The 26,393-nt window shown below is 32.5% G+C and overlaps 1 protein-coding gene across 1 annotated transcript; it reads left to right on the plus strand.

Annotated features, from left to right (window-relative positions):
- The first annotated feature begins 1,209 nt into the window (after window positions 1-1,209).
- On the plus strand, window positions 1,210-26,393 carry LOC114329477 (protein snakeskin). The gene is made up of 4 exons (XM_028278595.2): window positions 1,210-1,444; window positions 18,384-18,580; window positions 22,016-22,145; window positions 25,477-26,393. Exons 1-4 carry the CDS (start codon window positions 1,394-1,396, stop codon window positions 25,576-25,578), a joined length of 480 nt encoding a protein of 159 aa, XP_028134396.1. The 5' UTR covers window positions 1,210-1,393; the 3' UTR covers window positions 25,579-26,393.

Consider the following 26,393-nt stretch of genomic DNA (forward strand, 5'->3'; position numbering starts at 1 on the left):
TTTAAGTGATGATATGAACAGATTACAACACCTTTTAAATGCCATTGACACAGTGGGAAGAGAGTTTGGCCTAAACATAAACTGTTCAAAAACAAAATACATGGTATTTAGCCGTTTGGCCCATCAAGATTCACAGTTATAGTCTGTTCGCTAAACTCAGACGCAACTTTCTAGATATTTTAGTCGGTAATTTTGCCAATTTTAGTAAAATTGGCAAAAAATAATTACTAAATAGTTAATAATCACTAAATAGTTAGTAATTTTGCCAATTTTTGCAAAATTGACAAAAAACAAAAACATTATCGACTAAAATATCTAGCCAGTTGCGTCTGAGTTTAGCGAACCGACTATATATGTTGATGATCATATAATTCAAAGAGTACTCAGTTTTAAATATCTTGGTTGCCATATTACTGAACAACTAGATCCAGATAAAGAGATAAAATGTAGAATGGAGATAGCCCGCACGACATTTTTAAAAATGAGGTCATTCTTCTGTAATGATAACTTGCAACTTAAACTTCGAAAGCGCATGATTGAATGTTACATTTGGTCAGTCCTCTTGTATAGTGTCGAAGCATGGACATTAAAAATATCGACGATTAATCGTTTGGAGGCCTTTGAAATGTGGCTGAACAGACGTACACTGAAAATACCATGGACGGCTACTCTGACAAGTGTGGCAGTCCTTAAGAGAGAAAATGCTGCCCGCGAGCTGCTTGATAACATCAAATATAGAAAGATGGCCTATTTTGGACACGCAGTAAGGGGAGACCGGTATAATATTCTTCAACTTATTATCATGGGTAAAATCTAAGGACGCAGAGGAATTGGTAGAAAGCAGGCATCTTGGTTGAAGCATATCCGGGAGTGGACAAGAATAAAGAAAGCAGAACAAATATTTAGAATAGCTCGAGACAGAGACAGTTTCGCCATGTTAATCGCCAACGTCAAGAGGACTTGATAGGGCACGTTAAGAAGCAGAAGAAGAAGGTCTTAGAACAATTAAAAAATTTGATATCAATATTAACTAATTAACTTAATTAATATTATTAATAAATTATATTTAGGGGCCCGAAAATTATGTAGTGCCTCGGGCCTGATTTGAAGTAAAATAGGTTCTGTTAGTAATACCTATTTCTTAAAAATAAATGATAAATAGATACCATTGTTTACTCAAGTTTGTCATGATCTTTTATTGCCTTCAACGAACGGTACTAAGAAAATAGAATTTTTATTGGAGGGCGTTGATGCCAAAACAGAATCTTATCTGTAAAGATAAACTAATTATCTCTATTGACTCACCTCATTTTATACGTAGCAGGTGAAAATACACCATTGTAGTGAAAATTATTATTAGTTCGATTTATAATAAGTTCGATTTTTTACGAAAATGACAAGTATCGAGACTGTGGGGACCATTGTCCTGAAATTGCTGAAGTTGGTAAGTAGAACAAACGATAATTTGTTAAGTAAATATGAACGTTTTATTGTTTATAACAGATATTTTGTCTATTTCGTAAATCTAGGGCGGATACCATTATTTTCATCATCTCACGTATTAGAGATCGTGCTTTTAAAAAATAGTTTTTTTAATACATTTTAATGTACAATCTGCTTCATCTAAGCTATACCTACTCGTAAGTAAATAGTTTGAGTATTAAGTGCATCAGAGAGAAGCTGCCCTATGGCAACCCTCCTATTATATTTTTTACTTGCTTTTTTTACTTAGTCCTAAGCCTTTCTACCTTTAGGTGTAGACTGGTAGAGTTGTTTTGCATTGTTGTCTCCATGCTTTCCGATCATATGTTAGGTTTCTTGCACTTTCCAATGTCAATACTTTCATCTCGACTTCCTTTCTGATTTCATCTACCCACATAACTATTGGTCTTCCTCTTGTGTTTTTCCCCTGCACTCTCGTTTCGAACACTCGTTTTGTTAGTCTCTCGTTCGACATTCTACACATGTGCCCGAACCATCTAAGTTGTTCCTCTACTATTTTTTCATTGATCGGCTCTTGTTTTAGATTTTGTCTGATTGTTTCGTTTCGTATTTTGTCTGTCCTCTTTTTGTTTGCTATTTTCCTGAGGAACCTCATATCCATAACATTGACACTGGATTTTTCCAGAGTCAGTGCTATGGAAAAAAAATATTTCTTACATTAGATCACAAATATTTCATTTATTAAGTCTGTTGGCCATAGCCCAGGCAACCAAGTGACGTCATATAACGTTAAGGAAACGTCAGTTTTTGGTTGAAAATAACACGTGTTTGAACAGTACGTCAAATAGACGTCTTTTGTAGGTGATTTTAAATACGTAAGATTAGTGACGTTAAAATTACGTTTAAAAAACGTTTTAATTTTAGACAGCCTAAGTCTGACGTCACAAAATTGGGAGGAGCTTGCTTGTTTGTATTGACTCCAAACAATTTCGTTTAGGTATAGGTAACGCTAAATGTTTATAAGAAATTTCTCATTTATTGTTTACGCGGTTTGTGTCTTGTGTGATAAAATAATATTTTTCATTTATATATTTAGTTAAAGAAAGGTATAAATTAAGAGATTTTTATGCGTTTTTGCTCAGTGAGTTAGTTTAATGCAGTAATTCTTCTTGACAACTATCTGAGGTTATGTTAGTTTGTTTTTAATTAAGCGTTAAATGAAGATATTAAGACAGCGTTAAATTAAGATATTAAGTATGCTGGATAATTTGTTAATAAATTATTTTTTAGTTTCATATTTTTTGTTTTTTTATATTTATGTTTCATATTTTTAGTTGTTACAGATTTGACACAGTAATTAGGTATATATATTGGATAGATTGAAGTAGGTATATATAACTAGTGAAAATTCTATAATGTGAGGGCTGGTGCAATCAATGTTGCTTCTAGCCTAGCGCACAAGCGATCTTAAACAAGTGGTATAGCACTTATACCTTCGACACATGGGACGTAGGCCTATAGGTTTCATGTTATGTATCTATTATACTATTTATACTATTTTGAAACATCTGAAAGAGGTCACTTTTTGAAAGTATTAAAGACGTGATTTTACCGACGTGAAAAAACGTAGATACGATTACGTTTTAAAATGGTCACAATTATGACGTCAAATCGATGAGACAAATACACGTGATTTTTCAACGTCAGTATTACGTCATAGAAACACGTCAATTGGTCATTTTTATGAGGTGTTATCTACGTTATAAAAACGTCGCTTGCCTGGGAGTTTCTTCAATCGTCTTGCAAATCCGGAGGAGCGTATAGCAGTCTTGCTTCATCATTTAGATGAATTCTCAGTCAATCATGATAGTTCTTTGTGATTCTTCGAATTTCTTCGTCTACCAAAAGTGTGGCTAAGTCCTCGTGTAGGGTTTTCTTGCTTACATACCAGGGCGCGTTGAATATCATTCTCAATATTTTTGATTGGACTCTGTATTATCTTGATATTTGATGGCTTTGAGCAACCCCAGAGTTGGACAACAAATGTCCAAATTGGTTTTATCATACATTTATACAGGAGCAGTTTATTTTCAATACTAAGTTTTGATTTCGACTCATAAACCAGCTCATTTGTTATTTTGATGTTGATCTGGGTTTTCTTGGCTTGAATATGCGGCTTCCATGTTAATCTTTTGTCAAGGGTTAGTCCCGAGTATTTAACTTGTGTGCTGACTGGTAATTGTGTATTATTTAATGTTATTGTTGGACATACCCTTCGTTTTGTAAAAGTAACTTAAGTTGACTTCGTTTCATTTACTTTTACCTTCCATTTGTTGAGCCATGCTCGCAATTGGTCAAGGTGGTTTTGCAGTTTGTTGTACAGACGCGATAATCGGGTCCTCATGACAGCGATTATGGTGGTGTCATCGGTGAACGTTGAGATTTGGGTTGTTTCAGTGGTTGGAATGTCTGCGGTAAATAATAGGTAAATGATAGGATACATCCCACATAACAATTTCATGTTCTTAGTAGATTCATAGAACATACTTTTCAGAAAAAGTATATACTTAGAATATGCGTAATTACCATTGCGAATGTGCAGAGCATATACTGAGTATATACTACATTACAGTACTTAAACGTTCTATGTATATACTTAGAATGTACTACCGCACTTCTTTTCAGTATATACCAAGAACATACTTTTTAGAAGATTCTAAGGAGGTGCTATAAACCTTCTATTTATATACTTAGAATGTACTATCGCACATATTTTAGTATATGGGAAGAATATTCCAAGGAAGTGCTATATACCTTCTAGTTATATACTTAGAATGTACTATGTACATATTTTTAGTATATGGGAAGAATATTCCAAGGATGTGCTGTATTTCTCAGAAGTATGTTTTCAACATCACCCAATCTCATCCTATAGGTTCTACCAAAGAATACTAACACACCCACAGGGTGTGTTAGTATTCTTTGGTTCTACTAATATATTATATCTACATATTCTAATTGCATATGAGAATGTAGATATTACATTCTACAATATTACGTAAAAAGTAAGTATAAAATATATAAACTTTAGTTAGTTATATAGGTACCTATGTATAATAAATATTATATGGGTAAGTAGCCTATATATAAAATATAAGTAATATATTTAGTTATTATGTGCACATCAAAATAAAAAAGCTGCTTATATAATTATATAATAGCCAAATATATTATAATATGTATGTAAATTACTAAAATTTATAGGTATCTATATAAATTATACATACTTTTACTTACTAGGTATTTAGGAAATATTGAAGTACCAATATGAATTTATTATTTTCAAACTGCTTTTTATGTTCTTAAAAATGTTTTAGTCCTTGTAGCTAGAAATACTTGGTCCTACCTAACAGCGTAGACATAAATGCATAACTGACTGGAAACTATTTTCATATTTTGCTCTTTTGTTACCTACCCCCTTCCCTTGTGCAGGTATAAAATGCAATGCAAGGGTCAGAATGACAATGAATGGCCGTTTCCGGATTCCCGAAAATTATTTTACTTATGGCACTTATGGTATAAACTACTCAAATCAAAGGTATATTCATTTCAACTGAAAACGAAACGAGAATTTCTCATTTTTCTTCACAATAGAATTAAGTTTTAAACTTTTTACCATACAATTAAAACGGTTAAAAAAAATGAATTAGATAGTTCAGTAGTACCTACTAAAATACATAAATTTTATTAATTATTCGAAGTTGATAATCTATAGGCTCACATTATTCTTCTTCCTCTAGGTAGGTACATACAGTATATTATTTTTTAGATATTTTAAAAGTATATACAAGTAGGTATGTGTTAAGTATATACTTTTGCATATACTTACGCATATACTAAGAATATTCGATTAAGGTATATTCTAAGAATAAACTTTTACGAACGTTCCGAGATACTACGTACCCGAATGTGCTCAGTATATTCGGTGCAAGAATATTCTTTGAGGCACATGCAAAGAACATGAAATTTAGAATATTTTTTATGGTACATGCTATGCTTGTACTACGCATATACTAAAAAGGATATACTTCGACGAATGTTGGTAGGATATGCTTAGAACATGATGCGAACATCATTGTTATGTGGGATAACGCTACCCTGTGGTATACGTGATTTAATGGGAATATATGTGGAAGTTGTTGTATTATATTTTACTTGGAAGTAACGATCTTCAAAGTAGGATTTCATAATTAGGTAGTAGGTGGTTGGAAGAATATTTGGGTTTGTATAAGAGTCCAGTATGCCATACTCTATCAAATGCCTTTTAGACATCTAAGAATGCGGCTAATATTTTTTCCTCAATAGCGGTAAGGATTTTTGTTATAATTCTATGGATCTGTTGTGTTGTGGAGTGTCATCTCTCCAAAACCAAACTGGTGTATGCGTATTTCTGCATCTAGGTTAATGTTCTTCTTCAGTCTATTAAATAGTAGTCTTTCGCAGATTTTGGACGCTGTCGGTAACGGTAAAAAGCTGATTGAAAATTAGTAAGAAAAGTTTTTGAAGCTTTTATGTTTATCTCGAGTACTGGACAATGCTGAAGATGAGGAAGAAATACGAAGTCATAAAAACAATACAAACGAGAAAAATGAAATATCTAGGCCAAATAATGAGAGGGGAAAAGTACTCCCTGCTAAGGCTCATAATCCGAGGAAAAATCTTGGGAAAGATAAATGTGGGACGTAGGAGGATTTCCTGGTTGCGAAATTTAAGGGAGTGGTAGGGGTTCAGTTCAATACAATTGTTCAGAGCTGCAGCCAACAAAGTTAAAATTGCTGTGATGGTAGCCAACCTCCGATAGGAGTCTGTAGTGCAAGAAGAAGAACTGGACAATACGGTGTGTGATATATAATTTTTCTTATTACAAAGCATGCAGTTTTTTATTAATGGCTGGTTGACTGGTTTCCATGTTCTTAGAGTAAAATTGAAAATATTGTAGAAGATAATTTTTATGTTGTATGCAGAACGATTTTGTTTCTACTACAAGTTCTTTGTCTCGACGCAATTGTTCAAGACTGCATTGATCCCAGGCAACCAAACGACGTTTTTATAACGTAAATAACACGTCATAAAAATGACCAATTGACGTGTTTCTATGACGTAGTACTGACGTTGAAAATCACGTGTATTTGTCTCATCGATTTGACGTCATAATTGTGACGATTTTAAAACGTCAAAAAGATGACGACTTTTACACGTCGCCGTCGGTAAAATCACGTCTGTAATACTTTCAAAAAATGACCTCTTTTTCTTTTTGATGCTTCAAAATAGTATAAAAAATATATAACATGAAAATGTAGGTTAAAAATTAATTTAATTAAACTCGATAACACATAATCAGTTCATTAACAGAAAAAACATAACCTCAAATAGTTGACAAGAAGAATTACTGCATTAAACTAACTCACTGAGCAAAAGCGAATAAAAATCTCTTAATTAACACGTTTCTTCAACTAAATATCTCAATGAAAAGTCTTATTTTATCACACCAGACACAAAGCACGTAAACAATAAATGAGAAATTTCTTAAGAACTACGTTATAAACTAAATTGTTTGAAGTCAAAACAAACAAGCTTTTTAAGCTCCTCCCAATTTTGTGACGTCAGACTTAGGCTGTCTGAAATGAAAACGTCTTTTAACCGTATTTTAACGTCATTAATCTTACGTATTTAAAATCACCTACAAAAGACGTTTATATCCCGTAATGTTCAAACACGTGTATATATTCAAACAAAACTGACGTTTCCTCGACGTTATACGACATTACTTGGTTGCTTGGGATGTTGTTATTGATGAATACTTTCGTATTTGTATATTTATCAATTATCAATAATTGTCTAAATTATGTTGATTACTCGTACATTTTTCAATATATTGAAGCAATTTAGCAATATTTTTAGGTTAAAAATAAAAGTAGAAAGTGCGTTGTTGCGTTGTCTATTGCATCATCGCACTATCAGTAACATGATTCATATGTTAAAAATACCTTTAAATATTATTCACGGCAGAATATACCTTTTCCTAAAAAGGTAACATTGGGTTCATCACTGGATCTTTCATCGTCATTTGCTAACATTCAGATCCGTACGTCAAAATTGGTTCTACAACCGACTTGTAGATGGTCATTTTTGTTTGTAAACTAATTTTAGGAGACCAAAGTAATAAGTTTAGTGTTTATATCACATTTTGACCCTGTTGTATATTCTGCTGAATGTCATGTTTCGATGTTAGGCGAGCGACACGCACCCTCAAAATGACTAGGTAAATACTGACCACGGTGTTGTGAATGGCTAATTTTGAAAACGTGTGGTGAAAAAGTGATTTTATTTTTTGGGTAAAATTGTGATTTTGACAATGTTGCTCTACATAAAATTCAAAATAAACCTTATTTTCATTTTCAGCACCAAGCGCGGCTCCTCCTTAGGGTCAATTGGTCAATGACCCCCCTAAAATAATCTCATAAAAATACCAATTTTATTAAAAATATCTTTTATCTAAAACTTCACTCTGAAATATAAAATTCTCTCTCAGCAGTCTGCATTGGCAAAACAAATATAATAGATATAATAACGTCGCGCCTCGCGCTATACACAAGCCCGTGGCTGGGCCGTATTTTAAATTGTCTATATACAGTTCTTATGGCTTATGGACAAATGCATGTAAAATAGAAAAGAGACGGCAGATAGCAATTTCGTGGGCGAGAGTGGGAGTGACCTTTCCGTCGTATACCTCTAGTAGAGTCGACGGCCTCACGTTTAGTTAGTTACCGTCTGCTGACCGCACTTCACGGCAGGTCTATATCGATCGCGGCGTATTTGCGTAATTTATTTTGTTTTGTTGGATTTTTTTGTGATTGTAACAAAAACAAGATGAGTGTTGTTGACGAAATAATTGCCTTAAAATCTGCTGGAACACTAAATTATGAACGGCGGCTTGAGAAAAAAGAAAGTGGTCGACCAAAACCAAACATGAATTTAAAACAAACAACAGAGGATAGGGGTAAGGACATTCAAAGATATTTTAAAGAATCAATGTACAATTTGTGTGATTGGATTTGTGGCTGCAGTGTGAGAAATGCATTTTTTTGCTATCCGTGTTTACTGTTTTCGAATGACGCTGTATGGGCGAAAAATGGAGTAACTGACATTAAGCATTTAAAAGTGAAAATTACAAAACATGCCTCTTCAACTACTCATATAAATTCATCAATGAGTTACGCAAGTTTAGGACGTGTTAACATAAGACAGCAACTTGATAGTGTATATCGTAAATCTGTGCATGACTTTAATGAATTGGTATCTAAAAATAGGTATATTTTAAACAAACTAATCGACTGTGTAAAATTTTGTGGAGTTTTCGAAATTGCATTGCGCGGTCATGACGAAAGTGACAGCTCCAATAATCGTGGAATTTTTCTGGGCCTTATCGATTTTGTTTCTGAACTGGATTTAATGTTTAAAGAACACATTGAAAAAAGTACAGTATTTAAAGGAACATCGAAAACAATTCAGAACGATATTTTAGAATCAATGTTAGCCATTGTGCATACTCATATCATGAAGGAGATTGGCCAGACAAATTTTGTGGCCATTCAAGTAGATGAGACCACAGACAGCTCCAATAAAACGCAGATGATTATCATATTGCGATATGTATTAACTGGTATTGTACATGAAAGATTTTGGAAATTTGTTAACCCCCTAGGTACTACAGCACAACATTTAACTAATGTAATATTGGAAGAACTTCAATTATTAAAAATTAATGAAGCACCTGAAAAATTGATTGCCCAAAGTTACGATGGTGCATCAGTCATGAGCGGTAAACTGGGAGGAGTACAAACAAAAATTAAAGAAATATACCCAAATGCACACTTCATTCACTGCTATGCCCATCAATTTAATCTTATCCTCCAAAAAGCGGCGAGTCAACACAAACCGATAAAAATATTTTTTGCAAATTTACACGGATTTTCGTCCTTTTTCGGCCGATCTCCAAAACGTACGATGGTTCTGGATAGAGTGGTTAAAGTAAGGCTACCTAAAGCTGCGCCTACTCGATGGGCTTTCAATACAAAATGTGTTGAAATTGTATACACTTATAAAGATGATTTAAAATCTTGCTTAGAGGAAATTATTGATGAGGAGCAAGATGGTAACAATATAAATCAAGCAACTGGTTTAAAAAGACATTTGGAAGATGAGCATTTTTTATTTTGGTTAAATTTTTTCCATAAAATAATGCCCCATGTTGATATATTGTTTAAACAATTGCAAATGCGAGACATTGATGTTATATCTGTCAAAAATTGTATCCTGTCTTTTAACAACAATATCCAAATAATTAGAAATACTATTTTGGAATCAGAAGTACCAAGCACATCAACAGCAAAAAAAAGAAAAACTACTGCAGAGGATCCAAAGCGACGAACTGCACTTGAAATTTGTGATATTATTATATCTGAAATAAATCACAGGTTTAGTTTCAATGATCATCTCATGATTTCACAGTTATTCTACATAGAGAAATTTGAAGCATACACTACCAACTTTCCGCAAAATATTTTAAAAATGGTGACGGCTAATTATCCCACAGTGAATATTTCCAAACTAAAATCGGAACTTGAAGTCTTATATTGTCGTGAGGATTTTCGCAATAGTGCTGGTGCAGTAGCCATACTTCAGCTTTTTATTAACATGAATTTGTCTGAAACATTTTCTGAAGCAGTGAAGTTATTAAATATTTTGTGCACACTCCCTATGACAACCGTGGAAAGTGAGAGATGTTTTTCTACTTTAAAAAGAGTAAAAACATTCCTGCGTAATACGATGGGACAACCTAGACTTAGTGCCTTGTCTATGCTGAGCATCGAGAAAACGCTTGTCAAGAGCATTCCAAATTTCAATGAGAAGGTCATAGACTATTTTGCAGAACTAAAGGATAGAAGAATTGACTTAAAATATAAAAATATTTAAAGTAAGTTTCGTTTTAATAAATTTACAATTTATTATACTATAAATATTCCTATCTATATATCAGTCAATAACCTGTTCATACCATTTTTCCTATATTTTTTAAAAGATTTACTCTAAAAAAAGACAAATTTAATTTTCGGAAAACTAGGGTAAATAGTATTGAGTTTTATCTAAGTCTGTATTTTTTATCTAAAATATAAATGCTAAAAGATCTTTTAAATACTTTAAAAAATCAACAGTTTGAAGTTTTCAAACCAAAATGACCCCCCTGAAGATTGACCCACGAGCCGCCGCTGTTCAGCACCATCAAAAACATAAAGTATCTATGATCAATATTAGCCATTCCTTCTCTCACTATCACTGCCCCTCTGTATTTAAATTCCTCGCATTTTTTTGGTATCTCTAAACAATGTTGTGGGTATCTTTCTTTGTCCTTTATTCTAAGATATCCCGTTTTGTTAATGTTGATGACGATTCCCCAATTTTCGTATTCTTCGGTTAACATTAGAATTTTAGAATCCGTGTTCTGCTCATCGTTTGCCATAATCACTTGATCGTCTGCGAAGAAAAGATTTAGTATGTACTTATTCACAAGTTCTATTCCCATCATTGTGCATTTTCTCCTCCAGTTGTTTAACGCTTCCTGAATACAGATTTTGAATAGAGTTGGGAATAAAAAACATCCTTGTCTGAAGCCTTTTGTAACAGGAAACGCGTTTGAAATTTTATTCTTCATTTTCACGGCATATTTGCATTTATGTAGGGGAAAGTCACCTATGATGGCTAATTTTAGCTCAATTTTTTATGTTTATGTAAAATTTTCGAGGCCGATTTTTTGTGATGTCAAGTGATACCTCTTAAGCTACATTTTAAGTTTCGTAAAATAAAATATTGATTTTGAACGTTTTTGGCACGCTTTTATTTTTTTTGAATCAGCAAGTACACCATCATAGGTGACACGCGTTTTCCATGATGGCACACCATTTATTTTAAAACAAAAGAACTAAATTTTTTATGTTTTCTTACGAAAAATGGCAACAAAAATTAAAAAATAAATGCGTAATATTCTACTAACTTAACTAAAGGGTTATTAAACAAATAATATTATTTATAAACACATTTCGCATATAAACTGTTTTACTTTTTTTCCCACATTCGCACATTCTTCATGGCACCATGAATGGCATGTCTGACTCCGAATAAATATTTTCCTTGATTTAGATAGGGAGTACAGTTGATTACAATACAAACAATCGACATCAGAATTGCCATCTTTAAGATGATTTCCAGAATTCCATTTCTTCTTCTTTTTCTTCACTGCTATTTTTTTCACTAAAACTTTCTTCTTGACCCTTTTTGCCAGTTTTTTCTTTGTTAAATTGCTTTTTCTTCTTAGGTACTTCTGTCTGAGCTCAAATCAGGTCTGGAGTAGAATTGAGCATACCTATATACCGGTCTTCCCACGTTTTCGCTTTTTTTCATTTTCTGGTTTACGGGAGCTTACTGGAAGCGGTGACAATTTTACAATACTGGTCCTTATTTTTTGTACAAATGAAGGTCCAAGCACATTAGCTTCTGACATTTTACCTTCAGATTTCGAAGATATTCCATCATTAGTATTTTCGAAGTGAATAATGGATGCTGAAATCAGTATTTTATTAAAACAAGACAAAAAGTTTTAAATCGAAAGATAACTTCAAAATTACGCACACAACAAAATATGTCTAAAATATAATATTCAAGGTATTATTTAAACTTTTCTTCTGTTTACTATACTGGATTCTAAATTTTAATTTTGTTTTGTTACTACGGGACTTGCCGAATAATGTATAATTTTCCTACTCTCACAAAAAACATCATAGCACCATTAACTTTATACGAAACTACAAACCGACTAACTAGTATATACTAATATGTACCTACAACAGTTGTCAGAATAAGGGCAATACCAGACGGATCACGCTGCAGCGCTACGCTGTGGAGCCACAAAAGTGCCTCGTTTTCGATGACTTACCGTGGATTCTTATGTAGAGTGGACGTTACACCCTAGACGAGCGACTGTGGCCGGGCACAGTCGCTCGTCTGGGGTGTAACGCTCACTCTACTAGTGATGTTGAAAAAGTAACTATTCGTTACAAAGTACTCGTTACTTACGAATACCGAAAGTAACGATTACTATACAGAGAGGCAAATCGTTACTTTGATTACTCTGATTACTTCGTTACTTCGTACCAATCGTATCAGAGCTAGTAACGACTATTGTATCTACTTTGATTACTTTGATTACTCTGATTACTTCGTTACTTCATACCAATAGTATTAGAGCAAGTAACGACTATTGTATCTACTTTGATTGCTTTGATTACTCTGATTACTTCGTACCAATCGTATCAGAGCGAGTAACGACTATTATATCTACTTTGATTACTCTGATTACTTCGTACCAATCGTAACAGAGCGAGTAACGACTATTGTATCTACTTTGATTACTCTGATTACTTCGTACTTCGTCAAGGTCGTTATTATATCGGAATACCTATACAAAATACCTACCTACTGAGAAATACGATTCTCGATATGATTACAGGTACTAAAATGCAAAAGTAACAAAAGTAATCATAGTAATCAAATCATTTTTATCCCTTAAACAGATCGGTGAAGGTCGTTGTTATATCGGAATACCTATACAAAATACCTACCTACTGAGAAATACAATTCTAGATATGATTACCGGTACTCAAATACAAAAGTAACAAAAGTAATCATAGTAATCAAAGTAACGAATACTATAAATGATTACTTTATTCGTAATACCTACCTACTGAGAAATACGATTCTCGATATGATTATAGCGGTATTCAAATACAAAAGTAATAAAAGTAATAATAGTAATCAAAGTAACGAATACTGTAAATGATTACTTTATACAAAATACCTACCTACTGAGAAATACGATTCTAGATATGATTACCGGTACTCAAATACAAAAGTAACAAAAGTACATAGTAATCAAAGTAACGAATATTCGAAAGTAACTATAATCAACATCACTACACTCTACATAAAATAAGAAACCACGGTAAATCATCGGAAACTTCTTTTGTGGATCCACAGCGCAGCGTAGCGCTGCAGCGTGGTCCGTTTGGTTTTACCCTAAGTGAAAAGAGTTTCAAAATACACTCGCTATGCTATCATACGCACTATGACATCATAGGCGACTTTCCCCTACAGCCCTACATGTTCGCTATAGCGTTGATCATTGATATAATATGATATATGCATTAGTTAGGCCTACGTTCTTTAATATTCCAAACAATTTTTTAAGGGTACTCTATCATAGGCCTTCTCTTAGTCAATGAACACTAAATGAGCCGAGTATATAAGTCCAATAATGAAGTAGACGGTAAGAGGAATCTAAATCCAAATTTTCAAGCAAATCCGTCGTGACTAGGAAAATTACATTTCAAAACGGTCATTTACTGGGCATAACATTTCCTCGAAATAAATAATAATACCATTGTTTATCTACACATGGTCTAGTTATACAATGATAATACTTTTATTATTATTCATACCCATCAAAAAATAATTTGAGATGTAGCTGGTATTTAACGTAAAAATTTGTGCTTTTTTAATGTGAATTATTATTTAAAAAGTAATTCAACTTGTTTAAGTGTGAGGAGACCTACCTACCTACCTACAGCAATAAACCATGATTTAACTGTTGTGAAAGATAAATTCAGTTGAGACATTTTTTTATCTATACTATGTTTAACGCTGATATCAATTTCATGGCAAGTGAATCAAGTATTTAGTAAGTAAATAAATGAATCAAGATAAAAATGCCTCAAGATAAATTATTATAGTATCTATAAACAGATCTATACCTATCTGAAATATGTTAGACTGGATCCCGCGTACCAAAAAAGTTGATTAATAGCAATCTGAAAATTTGTTAATAGCTTAACGGTGTCTAGTCGGATAAACTTTGATGTAAGGGAACACTGGAACAGGAAAAGTTTTAATTGTGGAACAGTTTAAAAATTTGGAATGTCAGATTACGAAAACGCCCCATATATTCGGTCGGACAGAACTTCCAATTGATTTGTTACCGTTTCATTAAACTCTCATGTAAAAATCAGACTGCTATTTATAACCAATAGGTATAATTCCTGTCATTTGACATATTCTTCTTGTTGGACTCATTAAAACACCCAGTAGGCGATAAACATCAGTCTGATTTTTACATAAGAGTTTAATGCAATGGTAACAAATCAATTGGAAGTTCTGCCCGACAAACTAGGTACATGGAACGTTTTCGTGGTCTGACGTTCCAAATTTTTAATCTGTTCCACAATTAAAACTTACCCTGTTCCAATATTCCCATGCATCAAGGTTTGTCCGACTAGACACCTGTTAAAAAATTTTCAGCTTGCTATTAATCAACTTTTTGTTACGCGACATCCAGATCTATATATTTTTTAAGGTGATAGGCGAAAACTTTCGACTCCAATGCTATTTAAATGTATTCATTTTTTTCGAATCCTGAAAAACTAATAAATATTTTTGAAAAATTTAAATGCACAATGAAAGACTAAATTATTACTGAGGGCCGAAAGTCCGTTAGAATAAATAAAATGCTTCTGAATGAGATATTTGAAATTAAAAATCACACTCAATTTTCTTTTTTTTTTCACCCCTGTAACTTATTAAAATAAACATAGAAGTTTTCAGGGACTTTCTGCCATCGGCAATAATGTAGACACTCATTCTGCGTTTAAATATTTCAAAAATATTGATTAGTTTTTTCAGGATTCGAAAAAAATGAATACATTTAAATAAGCCGAAAATTTGTGCCTATCATCTTAAGAATAATCAGGTAGAAACAAATTAAGAGTGTACTAGATTACATTATGTCCTAACTTTTCAACACCAAGTTTGGAGAATCAGTTTCTTGTGGAAGCATTGTTTATATTAAGAAGACAAAAATGAGGAAAGTGAATTGAGACTTTATTACATAGATTTTTTAATGGCATGGACTATATGTCAATCAGCCAGTCACAACATGACTAATATATCAAGAAAATTAAACATTTAAAGACCAATATGACATTTGATATAATATATCAACATTTGATATATCAAGAAGATCAAACATTAATTTAAAAAATGACAGATGAATTTATTTTATTAATGGACTGTTACTATTAGACTAGACTTAATGGAGAACGTAGCCAAAAATTCAAACGTGCTGTGGTTCATGTAGTTTGAATCGACCTCAACATTGAGGTCAATCATTAGTTAACTGAGCCATGATTATCTCTTATCTCTTGGTTGTTGGTCCAATCTTCATTTATTATGGTGCCGAGGTAGTTAATTGTAGTGCGTCACTCTTTCTTTCTACAGGGGTTTGGTTGATGTAGAGTTGACCTTCTGCTATCAGAGTCAGACACATTCAGGTTGACCGAATCGAAAACTTCGCGTGTATATGATAGTATAACATGCAGGGGGGGTGTGCGGTGCGCCACTAGAGAGAACTACAGTTTTCTGGTAGTTATGTTGAAAAAGTAACTATTCGTTACAAAGTACTCGTTACTTACGAATACCGAAAGTAACGATTACTATACAGAGAGGCAAATCGTTACTTTGATTACCTGATTACAGTGGAACCCCGATAAGTCGGCCCCCGATAACCCGGAAGTCCGGCTAACCCGGACCGATTTTCATCAGATAAACATTTTGATTTTCAATATTTTGTATTTTTCAATTTAATTGTGGCTTATTTACCATCAAAATAGTTAATTATCAGACAAACCTTTCAACAATAAAAATGTATGTAATATAATATTTGAGAGATAATGTGTATGTGTGTAATTTGAACTATACGATATTAAAAATGAATCATAGCACACGCCGCAGAAACAACAGTCACCTGTCTGTAGTACCTATTTCTTTTTATTTCAAACTGTCTTAGCATTGTTTAGGAAAGACTATTTAAAAAATTCTTTTATAAACAATGGTCTTTAGTTTTCACTGTTCTTAAATAACATTACATCGTTGTGACTGTATTGTGTGTCTTGTATTGTTCGCTTCCGTTTGCTTACGTTTGTGTTTGGTGTTTTTTTTTAGTAATTTTAATGAGTAGGTACTGTGCATATTTATAAATATATTTCATGTTATTTCAATTCTAACGGAGTTTATCTGTAAGTATACCGTATTTTATTAATTTTTACCATATTCTCCGGCTATCTCGGATTTTCGATAACCCGGATCGGCCGCGGTCCCGATTAATCCGAGTTATCGAGGTTCCACTGTATTTCGTTACTTCGTACCAATCGTATCAGAGCGAGTAACGACCATTAATTGTATCTACTTTGATTACTTCGTTACTTCGTTCCAATCGTTTCAGAGTGAGTAACGATTACTGTATCTACAACCAGTATTTTTGCATAATCACATTCGTGAGACACCCCAGAATAAGGTTCAAGAAGTCGCCCACGCGAAAAGTGGTCCAAATTAAAAAAAAAAAATTGTAATCAAATTGCAAAAATCAATATTTTTGGCCCGGACAAATTTTTTTAGGTTTTTTGGACCATTCTGGACAAAAAAAGGTCTGTTCCATTTTTTCTCTAAAGTTGATCGTTTTCGAGTTATAAGCAATTTAAAATTTGAAAAACGCGAAAATAGCCATTTTCAAGGCTTAATAACTCGGTTAAAAGTTATTATTATGAAAGTCAGAAAGTGACTAAATCAAAGTTTAAAGCCTCCGCTACATGATCCTGAAGAAATCTGTGTCATGTGTCATTAATTTATTACTTAGCTGTTATTTTTAATTAATAACAATGAGCGGTTAGATCGTATTAACGCGGCTGTAAATGTGAGTGCGAGTAAGATGCACAAGTGGACTGCCGGAATGGAATCTCTCTCGCACTCAGCATGTACGGCTGCCTAATACGTGCATGGCGGTCATTATTATTACATAAAAATAACAGCTTAGTAATAAAATAATGACAAAAATTTCTTCAGGATCTTGTAGAGGGGGGGGGGGCTTTAAACTTTGATTTAGTCACTTTCTGACTTTCATAATAATAACTTTTAACCGAGTTATTAAGCCTTGAAAACGGCCATTTTCGCGTTTTTCAGATTTTAAATTGCTTATAACTCGAAAACGATCAACTTTAGAGAAAAATATAACAGACCTTTTTTGTCCAGAATGGTCCAAAAAACCTAAAAAAAATGTCCGGGCCAAAAATATTGATTTTTGATATTTGATTAAAAAAAATTTGGACCACTTTTCGCGTGGACGACTTCTTGAACCTTATTCTGGGGTGTCTCACGAATGTGATTATGCAAAAAAATCTCATGGGAATATTTTTCCCAACGAACCCGCCGTTTTCGCCTTGTCTATATACAAAATACCTACAGTAGGAAAATTGAAAGAATACCCATAAACGAACATATAAAACACGCTGTATTTCCTGTCACCGTGTCACACAAAAAATTGGCTAGCGCAAGTACATGTAATAATTATTGTTACATGTACTTGCACTGGACAATTTTTTTTGTGACACGGTGACAGGAAATACAGCGTGTTTTATATGTTCGTTCATGGGTATTCTTTCATTTTTCCGAGTGTACCTACTGAGAAATACGATTCTCGATATGATTACCGGTACTCAAATACAAAAGTAACAAAAGTAATCATAGTAATCAAAGTAACGAATACTGTAAATGATTACTGTATACAAAAGTAACGATTTGTAACGAATACTCGAAAGTAACATCACTATTCTCTGGGATATGAAGTGAATCTTATTTATACATCTTACATCGCATTTATTTTTTTATTCAGTTACTAACAATTATTATTAGAATAGGTATAACGTTTTACATTGATTTTGCAGGTGATCAATTTGATATGTCTCATCTTGTACCGAACCGGATATCAAGGCTACTTCTTGGGAGTAGGAGGAACCTGGAATCTAAACGAAGAAAAAAATCCCGATGCAGAAATTGTGGCTTCCGGCGTATTCGTAGGATTTATGATTTACACATTCGTCTCGCTGATCAGCCTTTGCTTCGCTAGTGGAGATCACAAAACGTAAGATAATAGTTTGTTAGATTCTGTTGTGACTGTAGCTTTTCCTCAACTTAAGACCAGAATCAAACTTCTAAGTGGTTGATTATGAAAGACTCTGATAAATTAATCTTCGTCAAATCGGGTACATTTTGATGTTGATGTAATGGACAACTTTAAAATGTCGAGTATGTATGATAATACGGGGTGAAAGCGAAATTTTCAGTAGGGTGAGATATGTAATAGGTACTTAGAACGCGTGATGTAAGTATTTATTGCCAGACTTCTGACTGGAGAGTGTATGTGTATAATAGAGCATAGAGATAATATTCCATTCAGACTTGGGAATCTTTCTTCTGAGAGTGCGAAATAATTTTTCTATACGTAGCGTAGCGCTGTAATGTGAATGTCCTACGTGAGAATGTGACAGGATGTCTGATTGTGTGTAAGAGAAAGCCAGCCTTTTATAGTAATTTTAATCGAGGGGAGATTCAAAGCAATAAAATGTTTTTTATGATCGCCTATTCAGAAACCTTTTAGTAAAAAAAGAACGATAAAAAATGCAGGTATTTGATTCATGGCTTACAGTTTCGTATGAAAAAGCAATAAAATATTTTTTCTATGGATGCTATACAATGTGCCGCTTCTCTCACTACTTACATACGTTCAAAACGAAACATTTCTCACGCAGTGAGAAAAGTCGGCCATTGCCGGTTTTCCATACACATGATCGCCGTTTCCATGGTAACATGCACAATACAAACACAATTATTTTTGTCAAACAAAATGTGTTGAAATAAAACCAAGAATTACCTTTCAAAACTGTTCAAATATAACAGTGAATTATAATTTTAAATAAAGTATATAAATATTAAGAATATTAAATACCTTCATATTATGTGTATATATATATTTTATTTCAATTTAGGCATAGGCATATATACAGGGTGTTTCATTGGGAAAGTAACATACGTTAACTGTAGAAAGAGGACACTTAGGAGGTCTTAAAAATACCATACTTAATGGGTCTTACTCCATTAATAACAAAGATACTGGGTGTTTTATCTATTTTGCCATTTTAATAATTGGTTCATAACTTTTTAACCACACTGTATATTTATTTTATATTTGGCACACAAATATCATTTAAGGTGTACAATAAATTAATTTATTTACAATTGTAAAAAATGCAGGACCGGATTAAAAATATTTGAAAAATATTCCGACCCAAAATTCGATTTTTTTAAAATCGATTTTTCAGTTGAAAAGAGGATGAAAAACCAAATTTAGTGGTATACTTTGAGTTTTCGGCAAAATGATTTTTCTGGTCAAATTTTGAGTTTGAATTCTGAAATTATGTGATTTGCGAGAGCTCCAAGTAAAAAAAATTAAAATACAGCTTACAACTTGTCAACCGCACTGTATATTGATTTTATATTTAACACGTGAATATTCTTTTAGGTGCCCAATCAATTAATTTACTTACAATTATAAAAAATCCAGGTCTGTTTTAAAAAATATTGTATAAATGTTCCGACCCAAAAAAATACACTGTATATTAATTCTTTTTAAGTGGATTTTGCATTTGAAAAGAGGATGAAAAACTAAATTTAGTGGTATACTTTGAATTTTCGGCAAAATGATTTTTCTGGTAAAATTTTGAATTTGAATTCTGTAATTATGTCAATTGCGAGAGCTCTAAGCAGAAAAAATTAAAATGCAACTTAATTTTAATTAATACCATTATTTAATCTAAATTGGTAAAATGTTAACATTTCAGTGTCCTTTAATTATGCGTGACAAATAGTTTATGGCGAATATTCATCTTTAAATAATGAATAAATAATAAAGGGTCAATAAAGAATACCTCAATTTAATCAACAAAGTATCTAAAAATGATAACAAACAGCGAAAATTTGCAGTATAATAACTATTCAAAACTAAAGCACTTATTCAAAATTACCACCATAAAAAATTATTGTTATGTCCGCAAATGTTAATATTTTACCAATTTAGATTAATAATGGTATTAATTAAAATTAAGTCATATTTTAATTTATTTTTTCTACAACCGTGTTAAAAATGTAATTTTTAGCACTCCATACGAGCGTTAAAAATGATACTTTAAGGCACTAGTGCTTTAAAATATTTTTAAGGCACTGCAGTTCGTATTGACCGTATAGGCAATTTTGATGTAATGTCAAATAAACATAAAAATGGAATGTCAGTCAAGTTCAAGTAAAAGTTTTTGTAGATATTGTCCTGTAATTACGTTTGTAGAAAAAATATTGTATGATATGCGTGTTAAAAAGTACATTTTTAAGGCACTCATGTGAATTGCTATCGCTTATTCTGCAAACTTTCACATGCGTGCCTTAAACGTGTATTTTTAACACTTATATCATAAATAACTATTACTTTGACCTTCGCAATGCACATAATTCATAATTCAAATTCAAAATTTTACCAGAAAAATCATTTTGCTGAAAATTCAAAGCACACCCCTAAATTTAGTTTTTCATATTCTTTTCAAATGCAAAATCCATTTAAAAAAAATTTAATATAAGTACAGGGTATTTTTTGGGTCGGAACATTTATAATATTTTTTAGTCGGATTTTTTATAATTGTAAATAAATTAATTGATTGGACACCTAAAAGAATATTCGCGTGTTAAATATAAAATCAATATGCAGTGCGGTTGACAAGTTGTAAGCTGTATTTCAATTTTTTTTCTACTTAGAGCTCTCGCAATTCAAATAATTTCAGAATTCAAATTCAAAATTTGACCAGAAAAATCATTTTGCCGAAAATTCAAAGTATACCACTAAATTTAGTTTTTCATCCTCTTTTCAACTGAAAAATCTATTTTGAAAAAATTTAATGTACAGGGTGTTGTTTTTGGGTCGGAATATTTTTCCAATATTATTTAATCCGGACCTGGATTTTTTACAATTGTAAATAAATTAGTTTATTGTACACCTTAAATGATATTTGCGTGCCAAATATAAAATAAATATATAGTGTGGTTAAATAGTTATGAAACAATTAAGAAAATGGCAAAATAGATAAAACACCCAGTATCTTTGTTATTAATGAAGTAAGACCCATTAAGTATGGTATTTTTGAGACCGCCTAAGTGTCCTATTTCTACAGTTAACGTATGTTACTTTCCCAATTAAACACCCTGTATCATATACCTAAAAGCACCTAAATTATTTAATTTTGAAGTTTGAACTCTTGGCCAAAACGCATTCATAGAAAAAGTACAGTGTACAACAACCTGAGAAAATGACATATTTCTCCATCGCTTGATTTGCGGCACTCGCCTCGTGAAACTTCTGCGCTCGTGAGAAATATGTCTTTTTCTCTCTGTACAATACATATACTATTATGACCGGCTATTTAAACCTTATGCGTAACACTACAAGGGCATTTTCTAATATATGTTGATTTTTTAGGACATTCACTGATATTCTGATGAATATAGTAGGGATTTTTATGTGGATAGCTGTTGGAGCTACAGCTCTTCATTATTGGCTTGGGTACTTGTCCGAATACAAATACACGACAATAGATTCTGAACGACAAGTAAGTTTCTTTTTAAGAATTTTTTTAAGAGTCTTGTAAGAAAACGAATGTTGAAACTAGCCTATTATGTAATCGACTTCAACGACGTAACCAGGATGATTCTAAGGGAGCGGGGGATACAACTACTGGAAGGTCTCTGGGAAGTATGGTGTTAGGCGTATAGAGCTCAAAGTACATCCCAATGGAAGGTTATAACCCCCAAACCCCCCTGGATACGCCTATGATCGACTTTTACTATTACTATATTTAACCATAGTTCCTTAGAATCTATCGAGGTTCTTGATATTCCGAGTCTATCCACGACGCTCGTATGCTCGTAATACAGACATTGATCGAGAATTTCGAATCAAATAAATATCTTCCTCTTTATTATATACTATTCTCTGTATCTACTGTAGCCGTCCGGTTGATCAGTCCTTTCATTCTTCGAATTGTGTTTCCTGTTTCTTAATTTATGCTCTCATTGACACCAATATATTTCTTTTTGTGCCTTCATCTAGTTGCTGCAGCTATTCTGTGACCTCAATCCGTGATAAGGCATCTTCTAATCTACTTGAAGGGTATATCATCCCAAATAGGGGTAACCGCTCAACACATACTATTGAGCGGTAGTCCATCAGAATACCAAATTCCTTTTATAGTAGGTAATGTCTCCATTTGTAAATAAATTTTAAACTATTTCCAAAAACAATTAAATTCTCTAATATATGAAGATAATTTCATTCATTGGTTTTGCTTCTATTCCTGTTTGTCAAAACCAATCTTTCTCAAATTTCTTGCTGCGAGCCCTTTGCTGACCTTTGGCTCATTCAAAATTGAATTATTTATCCTGTGGTCGGTCCACGTAATTCGTAACATTCTTGTCCAACTGAACATTTCAGTGAACATTTCTTCTTTCCGCTTTTCTTAGGATCCAAATTCACATTCGTGTGCCAGTATAGAGAATATTAATCAGTTGACCAACCTCATTCTTTGAGTTGAGGAAATTTGAGAGTTCTTCCATATTTTGATATTATTTCCTAGAGCGACTCTTGCTAAATCACATCTACGTTTTATTTTTTCCTGTAGTTACCCGCCTGTGTTTGTGATCAATGATCCCAGATATAAGTATGAGCTCACTAACTCAAAAACTAGTCAATCGTGGTTATGTATGGATGATTGTTATGCAGTCTTTCCACTATCATGGTCTTTGTCGTTGATAAATTTAATTGCAGACCAAATATTTGACTTTCGTTTTCAACTGAACACAGTGGCGTAGCTTAAGATTGCCCCCCCCCCGCGACAATTCTTGTGGGTTCCCATATTATAAACATGCAATACAGCTAATAACAGTATAATTACTAAAATATGTGTAAATGACAATATTTGGCCTTTCTTTACGTCTTCATCAGTTACTGATAATATATTTTTTGAGAATAGACATGAAAACCTATTATACATGTCTCTTAATCCGACAAACCTATTAGTAAGTTGTTGCAATATTATATCTAAATTTACATTGAAAACGTTAACTTCAAAACTTTTTTGCTACAAATTATTTTTTCGTCGCAGCTAAGCCCATCATAAATATTTTTAGACGTTCTATCCGTTTCGTTTTAAATTCCGGTATAATATCCCACTGTTCTGCTATTCCTGCTGTTTCTGCTAAAGTTTCGGAAAACGAATTTCTCATTTCTCGAAGATTATCACCAATTTTTTCAAAAAGTTGAAAGACGACCGTTATCTCTTCCGTTTCAGATTACAAAAGCTGGTGCTAATTTGGTTTAAAAAAGTTAAGTATTTTAGATTGAATATCTAGTAATATGAACAGCAAATTCAAAATTATTCATATGCTCTAATAATGCATTAGCTTCTAATTTTTCATCGTTTTTTTAAATAGCAATGAAACTTTCGTTAAAGATTTCATTACTTGTCGGAAAGCTCGACCATAGCCGTAACAGCCATAACAGCATCATGTCTGGATGATCACCGGGTTTAAAATAACCTTCTAATTGTTGGCAAATACGATGAATTCAAAGTCATAAAAGTACAGTCACAATCACTGAATAGTTTACACCCTTTAATATCCAGTGGCCAATTTTGTGAATTTTTACCTCGTTTAAACGCACCTTTTACGTCAAAATGACGTTACCAGTGGCGGTCCCAAAATAGGTTAATTAAAATTAAAAAACCAAAATAAAATAAATCTATTTTACAAAATTTAACAAAACGGAAAGTATAGAAAGGCATTTTTTAAATAAAATTGAGTTAAAATTATTGAGTTTGGAAATTACTTTTGGTTTTCCGCGTGATATAAACGGCATTTTGGACGCTTTTAATAACTTTCTTATTTTTTTTTTCAATACGCACTAAAATTTTTGACAAGCCCTTTGATATTTAGTAAATCCGTACAACACTGCGATTTTACAGTATTACCACAGTATAGGAGAATTCTCCTATAATGTGGTATTACAATATAAAAATAAAGGTGTAAACTATTCAGTGATTGTGACGTACATCCCATCTTTTAATACTTGCACTAAAAAACATAATATATAATCTCTTATAATAATTATATCGTAAAAAATCCAACTTCTGTACACCAGCAACGGCATCATTCAACACTAGGTTCAGATTATGGGATGTACACTGAACATAGGAAGCTGTTTTTTCAATATCAGTTATGCGCCTTTTGTACGCCTGTATTTACACCACTCATAGCGGTTGCCCCATCATCCATCATACCTCTTTCGTCTGCAGTTGAGTATGGAAAGGTGTTTTGGTTGTATAAAATTTAAAATTTCGTTTACAAGACCTTCTGCAATTTGGTCTAATATGCGATTAAATCCCAAAAACTTTCAGTAACGTCTGCTTTGGAAGGTAAATTATTATTTTATTGGAAAATAAAACTAAGCTGATCGTGTTTTGAAATATCTTTAGTGGTATCAAGAATTATTGAATAAAAACAACTTTTTTTAATTAAATTAATCAATTTGTTTTCAGTTTCTTGAGCCAGCTTTATAACTTCGTTTTGTATTTGGGGGCTCACGTAATTTGTTTTTAAGTTATTGTTTTTATCGATTAATTTAGCTAAAACAGCATCATTTTGAGCTAGTAAAAGACCAACATACCCACGAAAGGCTAAATTTCACCCGGAAAGGGTAAGAGTTACGTCAATTTTCTGTCTAAGTGGCCTAGCCACCGCAACCTGCTTATTTTGATAGATCCACCTCCAGGCGTGTACATATTAATATTAATAATTTTTAAACTGAATATTCAAAAAACTTTGCATAGGAAATGGATATTCCGCACTTTATTATTATTAAATTGATGATAAAATTCCTTGTTTCAGGTTGGTTTGGCGTTAGGAGCGATGTGTATAATAAATGGAGCGGTCTATCTTGTAGACGGAGTACTTTCCGCAATCTTTATCCTCAAAGCCAAAATGCAATAACTTTCATCGTAATATAAATATATTTATTTAGGTTATATACTTTACTTTAAGCAGCTCAAGTATACCGTGACATCCCACTCATACATCAATGTCTATAATTGTTTCATGACAAATCATTTAATAGTATTTTAAAGCATTCATTCGTTCAACACCTTTTTTACATTTTTCAAGTATTATATCAATCTTTTTAAAGAATTGTTTGGCTATTAACCGGATTCAATCCATATAGTTCCGTAAAATAATTATGCGTTTTAATAATTAATGTAATTAAAAATAGTTAGTATATTTTTGAAATAAAACAACTGCCGCAACAAATTAGGGAGAATACTTTTGTCTCCTGTAGTTTTATCTGTTATCCAAAGTTCGATTAAATTGTTTCAATTTAATGTATTTTTCCATATAACGCACCAAATAGTCTTAAAAAAATAGTGCCTGTTACTACCTAATACTTTCTACGTATGCCTTATGGTTAGTAGTGGCTCCAATAGGTGCATTTTACATTTTTCATGAAAATTCAATTCACATTATTTTCCTCCCGTTCTCTTCATATTATATTTATTTATTCTTTAATATAGTTTTGGGCGTGAAGCCCAGTAAATACCTATATGAAGTATATTGATGGAACTGCCATGCTTGATGGGTTTTGTCTGCAATTAAAATAAAACCAAAACAAACATTTGTACAGTATTGTAAAATTCACAATATTTAGGTAGATGTTTAAAATTTAATATTTTTTAAGAGTTTGCATTTATGTTAATCGTAGTTAAGTTTTTATAAAAATTTAGTAGTTGTGAGAAATAAAATAAGTAAAAGAG

This window comes from Diabrotica virgifera, chromosome 2 (assembly GCF_917563875.1).
Source record: "Diabrotica virgifera virgifera chromosome 2, PGI_DIABVI_V3a".
NCBI lineage: Eukaryota > Metazoa > Arthropoda > Insecta > Coleoptera > Chrysomelidae > Diabrotica > Diabrotica virgifera.